The following is a 13717-nucleotide window of genomic DNA, read 5'->3' on the forward strand; positions in this document are numbered from 1 at the left end:
TCCTCTTTCGCCTGACAAGTACACTTTGCGTTGAAACGAAACTGCCGTCTTATTATCCCGCTCTTTCCCGCATAGCTTCCCTTGGCATCCAGGGATGCCAAACAACGCACCAGGAGTTCTCCTAATCAGGACGGATGTTAAGCAGTTGAACTCTTGGGAACGTCCATCAGCTGCCCCTCCAAGAACTAAGGCGAGTGCAAAGCATTTTTGTAAGCCAACCGCGACTGCTGAATTAACTGCAGCAGTAACGTGCCAGTAAAAGTATCAGTTATACGCTTTGAATAGAGGAATTTGATAGAAATAACTTCAGCTGATGAGACTAAGAATGAGTTGAAAATAAAGCAGCGGTTTCGTTTCGACGCGAAGTGTACTTGTCAGGCCTAAGGATGAATTGAGTGGTTAGTAAACAGAGGCTCGTGATGGGTTTTCGAAGGATTTCAGAGAATTATTATGCCTAAGATGTTCGAAGCGAAGTTAAAATTTAACAATTACTCAGAGAGGGCTGAAAAGGGAAGAACAAACAGAAACATAGTTATAAAGGGGGTAAGTTGGTGGGAGAGTATAACAGGGTAATTCAGTTTTATTAATTGAGTTTATCATGTAAATTGGCCACCTTATAGAGTTTCAAAGCTGTCGTTTCGAGCGTTAAGCCTTCGTCAGAGCGAATAGAGGAATTTTGACACAGTGACCCTACATTTCCCCTTTGATTCGAAGCTGTTCGACGATTGTTTTATCGAGACCCACGGTCTCTGGCTGTCCCAAAATTTCTGAGAAGTCGTTTGGGCATTTTGCCTTAAAACACCTGTCGTATTGTTGTGTGGTCCTCTAAATACACAAATTCCTGTCACGCACACAACAAATAAACTTGTAACAGGAGCTGTCGTGTTTTTTCCAGCATACCGTTTAAACTACGCGAACAAATAAGCTGTCTCTTTAAGAATGATGTGCTTCAAGAGTGCTTTTTCAACTTCCTCATTTATCGTCATCATTTTATTTGGAATCATTTCGCCACCGGTTAACGCTGACGCTGGTGAGTAATGTCATAAGAAAGCAATGACCTAAAACAACTGAATATATGATGTGTTCATCGTCCTATTTACAAGCATAGAAACACGAATTCAGTGAAAAAAAAAACGAAAGCCTCAATTCAAAACCGTTTTATATTTTGATTAAATGTGGTTGGACAATTCTTAGGTGAAATAGCCCTGATCTCTGTCGATATTCAAAGAGACTGAGTCAAAGAAAAAAATTAAATTAACACAATGAGTTAGCATCGATTTCTGCTTGCTATGTTCTACAACATAGCCCTTTGAATTCAATTTCCTAAACGCACATAATTTTAAACGTCTCAAGGAATAAATACCAAAGCAGAAAAGCATAGTACAAATCTTTCATAGTTTTGAGTTCTTGTTGTTTCGTTCGAGCCTTTAATCAATGGGAAGTCGAGATCCCACACCTGCCTCGTGTCTTCGAGAGCACAGTTCGAGAAAGATCTATTGTTATGAAAAAGTAGGACATAAAATACAAGGCAAGGAAACCAAAGTTTTTGACCGTTTAAAACATTGCACTAGATAAAAATGATAAAGTCTGCTTACCTAGCTATGTAACGTGTTAGAAAATTTTAATTTTGTCTTTTTATTTGTCTTTACAATCGTAAATAAGTAATGCCAACTTCCTCCTATTAACGACATGCAGTGATAATTTCGGAGCGCGAAAATGGTTCCATACTTCTGGAGAATTCCCCTAGCGAAGTTTTATTTTTGTAATTATACTGAGATCTTTTGAAGTTTATGACTCAGTCTGTCGTAAAATCACTTTTCTCGCAATCACGCTTCCAGAGAGATAGGAGTTAAAAAAAATGCTTTCACGTTGTCAGGTAATTCTCAATTCAGAAATAGGACTGTTAAAAAAAAAAGTCTAAATACGTGGATCTAGGTATAACCGAAGCCGAGAACCTCTTTAGCGTTTGTACAATCTAGTCAAGCGTTTTCAGAATGTCTTTAACTGAAGTATGCTTAGCCATTTGAGTTCACCGAATGAATCAGGCGCCAATCAATTCGCGAAAGTTTCAAATCGAAGTACCTCCAAATCTGAAGAATTCTTGCTAAATGTAATTTCGCAAGATATTTCCAGGAGCTATAATACGCTCCTGACACTCATCAAAAGCTTAATAAGATGCAAAAGCTCTGCTTATAAAATTGCTTAAGTGTTGGTACAATTTCGACCAGGGATTATGATTTTAAAGTTTGTGACAACGAATTCTTGAAAGCAATGGAAAGTTAAAATTGAAAATTAACGTATTCCGTCGGAACTTTCTTTGGTCTTATTCAGGTGACAACTGCCGCGACATTTTATTCATGGAACCAATACCAAACAAAGTGATTACGGGCCACGTGATCAAGATTTTAGAACTATCTTATGAAGGAGAGTGCCACGTGATGTGTTATATGGAGCCCAATTGTGTGTCCATCAATGTTAGACCTTCTTACGGAGGGAAATACAAGTGTGAGTTAAATAACGCCACAGCTGATGTAGACCAATTAACTGCCGTTCAGGAAGTAGCTGACAGTTATTACCGAGCTATTGAGGTAAATAAGCATTTCAGTCACTAGATTGGAGCTTATTATCTTTTTTTTTCTTTCTTTTTTTTCTTCTTGCGTGCGAATTAAGGTGGTTTATAGGTTTTATGAATGGAACACTCATGATCAAAGTTATCTTTGAGCTGTTCCTGAGACGACATCATCTTTGCTGCTAAAACATTGCAGCCCATAGAAACAATCTAAAACAAGCAGAAAAAAACAAAATCAAAAGGATAAGAAAATTTATGTACAAAGCCGGTCATTACAGATAAATTTGATACGATGACTGAAAATGCAATGTTCCACCAATCAGAGCGCGCGCATTTCTATTATCACTGGAGTAATTAAATTAAATACAAATAACATGTCTAGTCTGATTGGTTCAGATGTATTTTAAATTTCATTCAACATGAGCGTGTTTTCACCCGAAATTTTCTCTTAAAGATAGTAACAAACAGTTGTTGATACGTTTATATTTACAACTTTGACGTTTGAGTTATTATTTAATGACGATAAATTTTAACAGAATCCTTGCGATAGCAACCCATGTTATAATGGAGGTACCTGTCAAGCTGGATTTACAAATAAAGGTTTTCGTTGCATTTGCCCATCTGCTTTCCAAGGAATAGAATGTGAAGGTAATATAAATGAGCGAACATAGTCATTGTCATAAAGTGGAAGTTTTAGCATCACCCACTGGGCAACCCACGGGCATTTGACTGTCGTCCCTGCCCGTGGGTGAGGGGTGGGTGAGGGGGGGGGGGGAGAATTTAATTCTCGCCTGGCTGAGTTGGGAAATTTGAACCAAAAGTGTCAAGTCTTTTTCAACGGAATACGCGTTTTGAACTTAAAACATGGAGATGTTTAAAAGCAAAAAGTTCGTTTTTGCGAGCACATGGCTCAGAAGTTCCTGGGAATGCTGGGGAGTTGTTGAACCTTCAAATCAGATCGACGCATAACCAGTTTACTTAGAAGATCACGATCGAGGGCGAAGGTTACGGGACTGAGGATCCATTCAGAATAGATTCTAAGAAACCAAGGATGGGAATCACGGTCAGTGCCCGTTCATCATAATTTTATCATCACAACCCTTGGTCTCGAGACACTAAATAAGTCTTCCTTTGATAAATCAATGGGCTAACCTGAATTTTTCTTCATTTTAAGCTAAATGGCGACTTCCTCGTTGTAAAACAAATATCCTTCTATTCTTTGCGTAGAATAGCAAGTCCCCGTAAACGCAATCATGATTATTTTGCGAGGAATTACTGTGCACAGGGTGCTACTGTTCCGCTCAAGGCGTGCGTAATGCTAACCTCTGCAGAAGATATTAAAATGTATCACATTTTTTCGTCTCATTAGCGGTCAAGTCTTGCAGCGAGCTGAGGATAATTCACCCTGAAGCAAAAAGCGGCAATTACGTCATTGATCCTGACGGTGATGGAGGACTGATGCCGTATAATGTCACCTGTAACATGACTGACAAGAACGGAGTTGGCGTGACAGTTATAAGTCACGACAGCGAAAGCAGAACACTGGTGGATGGATGTGACTCTAAGGGTTGTTACTCACGCGAGATCGTTTACACAGGAGCAAGCTTTCCTCAGCTAGCGAGCCTCGCCAACGTCTCCCTGCACTGCGAACAGCAGGTTAAGTTTGAGTGTTTGCATGTAAGGATGTATAGGGACGGAGACTTTGCCTGGTGGGTGTCACGTGATTCCATGAGCATGACTTACTGGAATGGATCTGTATTTAGCCCACGAAAATGCGCATGTGGAATGGACAACTCTTGCCAACAGCGCGCAGATAATAACAATAAAATAAATTACTGTAACTGTGACATGAACGATAACACATGGCGGGAAGACACAGGTCTACTCACAAACAAATTACATTTGCCAGTTAAACAACTGAAATTTGGAGATTCAGGAACAACAAATAACAACGTTGATGAACGCGGTTATCATACGTTGGGAAAGTTCAAGTGTTACGGAAAACACAGAAAGTAATACCTGGTCGTTGTTTCTTAATTCTTTCCTAAAGCCTTTATTCTTAACAGCTCACGGATTCATGGAAAACAAGATTCCCATCACGAAATTCAAGTCAGTGCATTTAGGTGTTAGGTCCATTAAAATTTCCATTCTCTGGGTCTTTTCTCTCAAAACCTTAACCCTTTAACTCCCAGAGGTGACTGACATGAAATTTCTCCCTATAATATCCATACATTATTCAACAAACAGCTAATGAGAATATTCAAACTTATCAGGTAGAAGCTGCTATCTTTATCTAGCACCAAGTTCTTATAACTAATTTATAAGGAAATGTGTAGCAGCTAGAGAGGAGAATAAACACAGATTATGAGAGTTAAAGGATTAAGGCAGAGCTTCAATTTACAACCTTTTTGTACATGCAGAATTTAATTTTATGCATGGTTGGATTTACATGAAGACACAGACCACATCTAGGGACATAACCTGCCTGTAAAACTTCTCAGCTCAATGGCTTACTGAATCTTTGCTTCTTACAAGGTTCCATGAGCATGTTCTGCTTTGCCTCAGTAAAATGGTAATAAAACTCATGTCCTGTTCCTCCATGCCCACAGACCTTTCCATGGATGAGAGATATTTATATAATGCTAGAAATAATCATGGATTAGTGAAGTGCGTTTGATCTCTGGTAAGTTAATATAAACTATTGACTGAGTGGGAGGGCTGGACAAGGTCATGACGTAAGGACTGAACACAGAATTGTGCAGGGACATACAACTCATATGATAACACTCATAATTAACATTTCAATTCCCTGCTAGTTCATTTACTTGCATTAGGGACTAGTAGATGTACACTTTAGGTGCCACTAATACCCTTTACAGATCAGAGTACTGGTAAAACCAAATTAAGTGTTATATTGTACAATCGTTAAACTTTGTTGAATATCAAAGCCATTTACAGTGATGTTAGTCAGTAAATGACACAGCCATGCTTGGAGAAAAAGAATGCCAAGTGCAGCCAATAGGGGTCCAAACCAAACAACCTTCTAATTGGTACTTTGGGTGCTTTGCCACTGAACTATTGGAGACTCGTAGCAGGCTGGGTTGTTTAATTAGGTCCATAATGACAAACCTCCTGCATACTGCCAGGATAGGAATTTCAATATGTAATGCTATACGGAATGATGATATAAATGAAGATGGTATCAACAGTCATGTTTGTTAAATCACTGGTTGACATGTACATGTATTAAGAGAGGATGAAGGTTGAATAAAATTTATGCCAATAATACAAAATGGTGGTTTTTATATCCAGCAAAACAATCAAAGTCAGTATTATGCATCTAAAACTTATACATGAACAGGCATATTACCTCAAGTTTTATAGCATTATCATCTTGGACAATGATCAATAAACACATAGGTTTCAATTTCTGCAGGGCTCAGTCAGGCTAGCTCTGTGCAGTGGATAAACATAACACCTGTAAATCAACTTAGTGCTGAGAACTAACAGATAAGTCTAGATCTCCTCTCTTTTTCCATCTGTTTAACCTGGTTCCACATCTCAGGTGTTAAGGTGCTTTGCCCGTGACTCAGAGACATGAGCCGTGACAACAAAAGCAAGAGATGGAAGTCCTCAGCTGTCATGTTGCTCTGATTTTCTTGCCTGCTTTTCACAAAGTCATCCTGAAGAATCTTCTGCATCTCAGAGGACAAAGAATACTCTGCCAGACGTGCTACACCCAAGAATGCTCGCATGCGCTCCATGGTGACTGCTGAGATCCTGCTCAAAGCCCTCTCCAGAGGTTGGGGTGGTTGGTGGGGTCTGAGAGCCACGTGACAATCTGCAGGAAGCAGTGACTTTCCTTCTGACAGGATCAGTATCAGTAGATTGGTGGTGAAGTCTGCTTTGTAAAAATTGAAGTCATACTCCAGTTTCTGCCAGGAGATGACATTTCCCAGGGCTGTGACATTTTTGACACCATTTGCATTCAGTTGGCCTGCTTGCAAAGCTGTCTCATCCACAATCAAATTGGTGCTTTGGGACAACTGAAGGATGCTGCTCTTAAGACGATTTGCTGTGTAGTCTTTCTTGGGGACAAAGTTCAGTGAGTTCATGTTGTTTAAGGTCATGGACAGGAAATGACACTTAGGTACAAGGTACTCCACAAGCTTGTGCATTTCTCTTGGAAATGAGTCTGAGGATGGACATCCACTGACATTTAAAGTAAACTTTCCAACAGGCATTATTCCTGTCCAGCTGTAAACTGAGGAAATCAAATGGAGGAGCAAGTACTCTGCAGCTAGGCTATCACCACTCATGAGCTGGGTCAGCAGAGACACCAACTCACCTCTTACATCAGCAAGCTGCTGCAAAATAGGAACAGATGCCTCTCCTGTAATGCTGCTGGGGATAGATGGGTTAGAGTGGACTAGATTGTGAGATGCTAACACATGCAGCCGTGGCACTAATGAAGGAGGTGGATGATGAACAGCTTGTTCCTCTGGAGTGATTAAGTCATCATGGGCAGGGCCTAATGGCCCTTGCTCATTACCATCTCCCATATCATCATCATTGAACACAGCAAGACAAGGATCAACTGACAACACACCAATGAACTCTACCATGTCGTTTACCTTCAGAGTACTTTCTTGATCATAGACATGGACAAGGCAAGCTGGGCCATGCTCGTTTGGGAGAGGAAAATTTAGATCAGTGCTTAACTGATGGGTTGGAACATTACTACCACCTGATGTGTCACTGGGTCTTGATCTTTTAGCATCATCACTGCAGGCATCATGAGGCACTTGCCACTCTACAGGAGGAAATGAATTTAAATTAGGGTGCTATTCTAAGGGTGGTAATAATGAAAGGCATGGGGTAAGAGGTAGAGGGGCAGGGTGGGGGAAATAATATGAAGACCAATTCTGAGAGAAACAACAATCCTTTCTGAGATGCTCAAAACCAACTCTTTAAAACAACTGTAGTTTGTTTATCCTCTTTGAGATAAAACCCATATTCTATAGGAAGATTTTGCTTATTTTGAAAGAGAAGGTGAATAAAATTCAGAGCCTATTTACATATTGCCTTTTAAATTCCATGACATTTTCAAATATACCCTTTTTAATTTGTGTATATTGCTAAAAAGCAATTTTTAATCCACTGTTTTTCATTTTGATAATTGAATCTATTCAAGATCTGGTTTATTTTGGAATAGAGGCTTATGGAAAGATTGTAATTAATTTAGCTTGTCAGGTGTAAATATGAATAACTGCTATTGTAAACACAATTTTCTTTCCCATCATTTTGCCTATAAATTCAGTAAAATATCCTACTGAACATAGAGGGAACTAAAAATTGATAGTTTCTTCGTTTGTGTGTTTATCGTGGTTTGAAATTAATGATTCAAAAGGGACCGCTCTTGAAGCAGTGATAAGGCACTTACCACGCTGAACAGCTGGGGTATTTTCATCGTCCATGTCTTCCTCGAGATCTCTTTTGAGTACTGTGTTCTTCCGCTCAGAGGCTTGTGCTTCGGAGTTTGAAGCTTCTCTTCTCCCTGCAAATGCTTTTCTCGCCCAGTCAGTCTCTCCTGGTATCGGTACGCAGTAAAATATATGCCTCTCTTTGGTTACGTTCTTCGGTGACTCTAGGCGAAGTTCAAAATTTTCAGGACATCTGACGACATCTTGGTACATTCCACACCGCAATTTCGATGAGTTGTCCACCTTGTTCACGGTTTCATACACGGCCAGGTAGAACTCAGGATCGAACATGTCCTGCACCATGCATCGGAATCTAACTAAATTCTTTGATTTCAAAAGATGACTTGGAATATCATTCAAAGAAGGAACTCGTAGGAGAGCTTCGCTCTTCTGCAATCGACTCGAGAAAAACTCGCCGACTTTTTCATGATCTGGGCTTCCTGATTCATTGAATATTCCTTCAATAACACTGAGGGGGTCAGTGAGCCAGTCCTCTATGCAAGGCATCGCTAAATGTTCTCCTTGTTTGTATAAGTAAACACTTTGCTCGCTGAAACGAAATTTTTTGGCAAGACCCTCGTGGTAGTTTTTTCCCGGGAAAATTTAGAATTATGCGCGCATGATATTTTGCTAACACCTTGTTGGCTGTATGTGTATGCAGGCTCAAGCATAAATTATTTTCGCTGCGTCTCCGCCATCTTGGTGTAACGATTTGGATCGTGAAAATGTTGGCTGACACGATCCTTATTCTCTTCATTTCAGTAGCTACTGCACTTCTCTCTGAAGGTAAGTTTGTTTCGAAATCAGTTACGATGGCCCAAAACTGTGCCGTGAGATGTGGTTCGATTCAACCGAGTGAATGGCACATCAAGCGAGATTCTTGAACTTGACTGGATTTCTTTCAAGTCCGCAGCCGGTTGCAGGGGTTATCACGATTTTGATATTGCAATTGCGAGGATTCCTCATGCGGAGAGTTATGGTTATATCTTACTGTTACCTGTACATAGTAACTGTTTGATTTTCAATATGGGGATCTTTAATTTTTAGGAGCAACTTCAGAATACCCCGCAACTCATTTACATGTCATTGAATAAGAATAGCGTCAATAAAATATATTAAAGTTCACACGGCAACCAGGTGGACAATCAGACATAGTTTGATGCTACACTGGTTTGCAGATTTAATGAATGTAACCGAAGAAGTTACAATTCATAGACCCAAAGTTTCGACACTCCTGTCTAGTGCCTTCATCAGGGGTGATCTAAACGCTGCAAAAAGAGGTCCTTTTATATGATCACTAATTAGCGGCCTTTTTTTTTTCTGACGAGGTTTAAATAAGCGTCAGGAAGCAGACCGCCATCGTCACAATTTAAAGGAGTGTGGGTGGAGTTAATGTGCCAAGCCTCCAAACAAAGGCGCTGGTGGTAACGCCGATTAGTGGTGATAATTTTAGAATTATCCCACCCAATTGTATGGTTGGTTAGGCAACTATTGGTTAGGCGTCTATTGTGTTATGCCTCGATCTTCAAAGCCTCCCGACACATGTAAGTGAGGCAGACCAAAGTTGCGGGGTATTCTGAAGTTTAGCCAATTTTTATTAACCCACTAACTCCCAAGATCAAATTAATAATTCTCCCCTCAAGCTGCTACACATTTCCTTGTAAAGTAGTGATGAGAATTAGGTGTTAAATCAAGATAACAACTTCTACCTGATAAGTTTGAATATTCTCATTACCTGTTTGCTGGATATTGTGAGGATATTATAGTGAGAAGTTTCATGTTGATGACTTCTGGGAGTTAAAGGGGTAACTCCTGCTTGTAACATCAATAAATTGTCTGCTATCAATTTCATACTGTTTCAAGCCTTGGTGTTAAAAAAAATGAGGGAAAAAATTGCCAGACTGAGTGAAAAAAAGGAGAAGAAATCCTTTCTTACCATAGAATTAAAACGTCCCAGTTCTGCATTTGTAATATACATTTTGTGGCTTAATTTATCATTATGTTGTAAATGATCTTGCAACAAACAATCACACTGTTTCCATGTACAATATTAGTTCTTCTAACTTAACTAGTAACTTCAGAAAACAATCAACAACCCTAAATCACCTTTCATATTTCTGTACTGTCACAAACCTATTAACAAGCTCATCGTAATGCTTCAGTCACCACAATTAGTCCAAGTGTAAATTTCTTTCTTTTTTTTTCAATTCAATAAATATGCCACATATGGGGTATAAAAATTAGACAAAGAGTTACCAATGTTTATGGGGTTCAAAATTAAATCACGTTTTATGGCACATGTTCATTGGAGGTGATACCTCATATGCTGACCAAAGATATGCAGGACTTCATAAGAATACATTTCTTTTATATTTAGTTTCTTGTGCAGTAGGGTTATGGTATCACTATCGTAGGAAATATTTTATTGTATTTGGCCATAAATCTGTTTTGTATATTTAATAATACTTATCAAGGGAGCAAAAAAAGAGATTGTAGCAACCTTACTTTTATTTTCTCTTTTATAGGAATCACATATCTATTGGTTTACAGAACAGACAAATATAAGAAGTTAACTGCAGAAGTCGAAAAAGATAGTAAAAAGTGTGAGTATCTTTGTTATTGTAGAGTATTTAACTACCTTTTATTCAGTGATCAAGAATCATGGACTACCATACAATGCTTGTAATTAGATATTTTACTTTTACTTAGGAGAGTAGATTTACAATATGATCAAGTAAAAAGAAGTGTCCTGACTGTGGTAATGCTATGTAATGCTTGGTAAACCAATGCACTGCAGTTATATAACGAGAAGAATGTTTACATATTTTACATAAAAGTTATAAGTCATCAAGTGAATCAGCTCTCTTTGATCAAAGCTGTAATATTACAATCCTTCCATAATGATCATAGACATATATTTCATGCTTTTATTTCAGTCAAATTGTTGTACTGTGTCAACTCTAGAGAACATTGACTGAATTTTATTAAAATACCTAGAAGCTTTGTCTTGATGGTATTTACTTCTGTTTCTTAGTGGAGAAGAGAAAAGAAAATATCTTAGATCTTCCCAGACAAGGGGGAGGTCAGAAGAAGAAAATGGGTAAGCATACCAAGAATGATAATTAGTTTTTTCTTTTTGATGTAGTTACTGGATGATATTACTACAACTGCTTTACATGAAATCCTGGTGAAGTGTGTTTTACAATTGTTTGGGTTTGTGCCTTTTCTTAGAAAGAGTTGAGGAGAAGCTTAAGAATCACAACAGAGACCTTTCAATGGTGAGAGACTTCTTTATTTCAAGTATAATCAATATATTCACTTTGTGTGCAAGAATTATATGATTTTACCGTATCTTGTTTAGGTTGACTCAGTTCTGATCAATAATGGCTGTTTGGCACATGATTCCGTGGAAATTATTAACAAGAATCATTGGTTACAACTGAGTTTCAAACATTTGCAAAAAATTAACTTAAAATTCCTTTACTTTGTTTGCCTGGATTCTTTAAATTTTTGCAATCCAAGCTTCAAGAACATTGTTACTGTATACAACAGTATCTCTCATGAAATTCCTCTGTGCGATGAATACCCCCTCCTCTTGCATAGCTTTCCTGTAGTTTGATTTGACTTGACGTCTTGTGTGTTAAATGGTGATATATATTTGTAATTCTTTTGAAGGTGAAAATGAAGTCCATCTTTGCCATTGGATTTACATTTACAGCTCTTATTGGCATGTTTAATTCTATGTAAGTGTGTGACCCTAAAACATTCAGTGATGGTTTTTACAACTGCAATTGTACAGAATATAAAAATTTTTGGATTAATTTTTAGCAATGACATTTCCATATACAGATTATTTACATTTATTACCTTAAATTCAAGTTAGAGAGGGCTGCCTTATATTTGTCACATTGTGTTGTCCTATTTTTCAGATTTGATGGCAGAGTTGTTGCAAAGCTTCCTTTTGTTCCCCACTCTTGGCTTCAAGGCTTGTCCCATCGCAACTTAATGGGCACAGATTTTACTGACTGCTCCTTTATCTTCCTGTATATTCTTTGTACTATGTCTGTAAGACAGGTTTGTGCAAGTTTTTTTTCCTAGCTAGGTATTTAGCAACATTCATAGATACAGTATAGACAACACTGTACTTTCTAATGTTAAGGCCCTTTGGTTGTGAGCAACTTATCAATCACAGAACCTATTGATCAGTTGATCAATCAGTCAGGCAGACAGTTGATTAATTAAACAATCAAACAACCAGTTAATCATCAATTGATCATTCAATTATCCTTCTGCAGAATTGTACTGATTAATTGTCAAAAACTTATTTTTATGTGTATAGATGGGCCCCTCTACCTGCATTCTCTCAGTAACTTGATGTTACCTTTGCTGAACCTAATTAAGATCATTGATTTTCTCTTCTCAGAATATTCAAAAAATGCTGGGCTTTGCTCCATCTAGAGCTGCAAGCAAGGTTGGTGGTCTGCTGACACCACCACAGGGTACCAAGTAAACTTCACAGGAGTTTTGGCCACAGAGTACTCATTTGCCTTGGAATTCTGTACAATACAACTTGTTTGGACCATTTATTGACCTACAGAAACAGTCTTCCTAAGCATGTCTGTCCCCAGGTGTTACAATGCTAGTGAACTTTTAGGAAAGCCCCATATTGTCGTAAATGTACATGTAACTATCAGTACATTTATCACAGTCAAAAATTAAATTTTTGATGTTACTCGGAGATTTCCATTTTTCCTTCGTCTTTTCTTTCCACGTATGTTTTTTTTTTTCCAAGGTGTTTGTTTTTTGCCATGAGAGTTTGGTTGTCGTTAAATACCTTGAAGAATTCGTACAGAACTGATTTGGTTGAGGTAGAGCCGGGATAACCAACTGGCTCTATTGAAACAGTCCAAGGAAAACGTAGTATGGAGGTATTGGTTGTCCCGAATATTCCAAAGCGATGAAATATACCGAAAGCTTGATTTTTTAAAAATATTTTTTGCCAGTCTATAAAGGGAATGAAGCACTGCCTTTTGCGCAAATGGCACTTTATAAAACACGACTCCATTTAACACGTGTGCAAAATTATACTTGCTACGCTCCGCCATCTGTTTTTCAGTTAAATCATTCCAAACCGAAGTAAACCCATCACGCCATGGGAAGAATAAAAACATGGAGATATACAACCTCACTTTACTTTAGTGAGAAATAAATTGAGTAAAAACAATTAAAAAAATTTAGACATACTCTTTTGAAATGGGTTTTGTCTTCGTGATGAGAAGACTAGATCTTTATGAGTTAATATTCTCTTGATCTCTACTTAAAACTTTAATGGCTTTTCTTGGAAATCAGTTAACTAACAAAGGATTAAGCTTTTGGTCAATTTGGCAGTTATTATTCGTGCACCTTTTTTATGACTTCGAGGAAGCAAAACCCCTAAAGGAAATCATGAAAAGCCGGTTGAGGAAGAGTCATCGCGACTAGCTTGCCTTGGTTATCAGGTAGCTGAAGACATGCGCGCATTCACCCATTCATGATACAGGCTCAATGGAGAAAACGTCAATTCGTATCTGTTAACTTCGTTTATTGCAAAAGGTTTCCATAGAGAGGAACAACTACTTTTTCAATTGATTATCAGATAGGTGGATATGATAGACACATTCAGTGA

General features: G+C 38.2%; 3 protein-coding genes across 4 annotated transcripts; 2 read left to right on the top strand and 1 right to left on the bottom strand.

The window, feature by feature from the left end:
- Positions 1–533: 533 nt before the first annotated feature.
- LOC131771058 (neurexin-4-like) lies at positions 534–5237 on the top strand. 2 transcript variants are annotated; one of them, XM_066165493.1, is made up of 4 exons: positions 534–543; positions 2332–2588; positions 3106–3217; positions 3939–5237. In XM_066165493.1, exons 2-4 carry the CDS (start codon positions 2358–2360, stop codon positions 4583–4585), a joined length of 990 nt encoding a protein of 329 aa, XP_066021590.1. In that variant the 5' UTR covers positions 534–543; positions 2332–2357; the 3' UTR covers positions 4586–5237. The 2 variants fall into 2 exon arrangements, with proteins under 2 accessions (XP_066021590.1, XP_058942797.2); XM_059086814.2 differs by lacking the exon at positions 534–543 and adding an exon at positions 925–1030.
- Positions 5238–5362: 125 nt separating this feature from the next.
- LOC136280426 (mini-chromosome maintenance complex-binding protein-like) lies at positions 5363–8634 on the bottom strand. Its single transcript, XM_066165492.1, has 2 exons — positions 8013–8634; positions 5363–7382 (listed from the first exon to the last, which is right to left on the bottom strand). Exons 1-2 carry the CDS (start codon positions 8557–8559, stop codon positions 6073–6075), a joined length of 1857 nt encoding a protein of 618 aa, XP_066021589.1. The 5' UTR covers positions 8560–8634; the 3' UTR covers positions 5363–6072.
- Positions 8635–8733: 99 nt separating this feature from the next.
- LOC136280427 (calcium load-activated calcium channel-like) lies at positions 8734–12790 on the top strand. The gene is made up of 7 exons (XM_066165494.1): positions 8734–8838; positions 10578–10655; positions 11087–11152; positions 11284–11330; positions 11728–11795; positions 11982–12126; positions 12476–12790. Exons 1-7 carry the CDS (start codon positions 8778–8780, stop codon positions 12560–12562), a joined length of 552 nt encoding a protein of 183 aa, XP_066021591.1. The 5' UTR covers positions 8734–8777; the 3' UTR covers positions 12563–12790.
- Positions 12791–13717: the final 927 nt, after the last annotated feature.

Source organism: Pocillopora verrucosa, chromosome 4, assembly GCF_036669915.1.
Source record: "Pocillopora verrucosa isolate sample1 chromosome 4, ASM3666991v2, whole genome shotgun sequence".
NCBI classification, from domain to species: domain Eukaryota; kingdom Metazoa; phylum Cnidaria; class Anthozoa; order Scleractinia; family Pocilloporidae; genus Pocillopora; species Pocillopora verrucosa.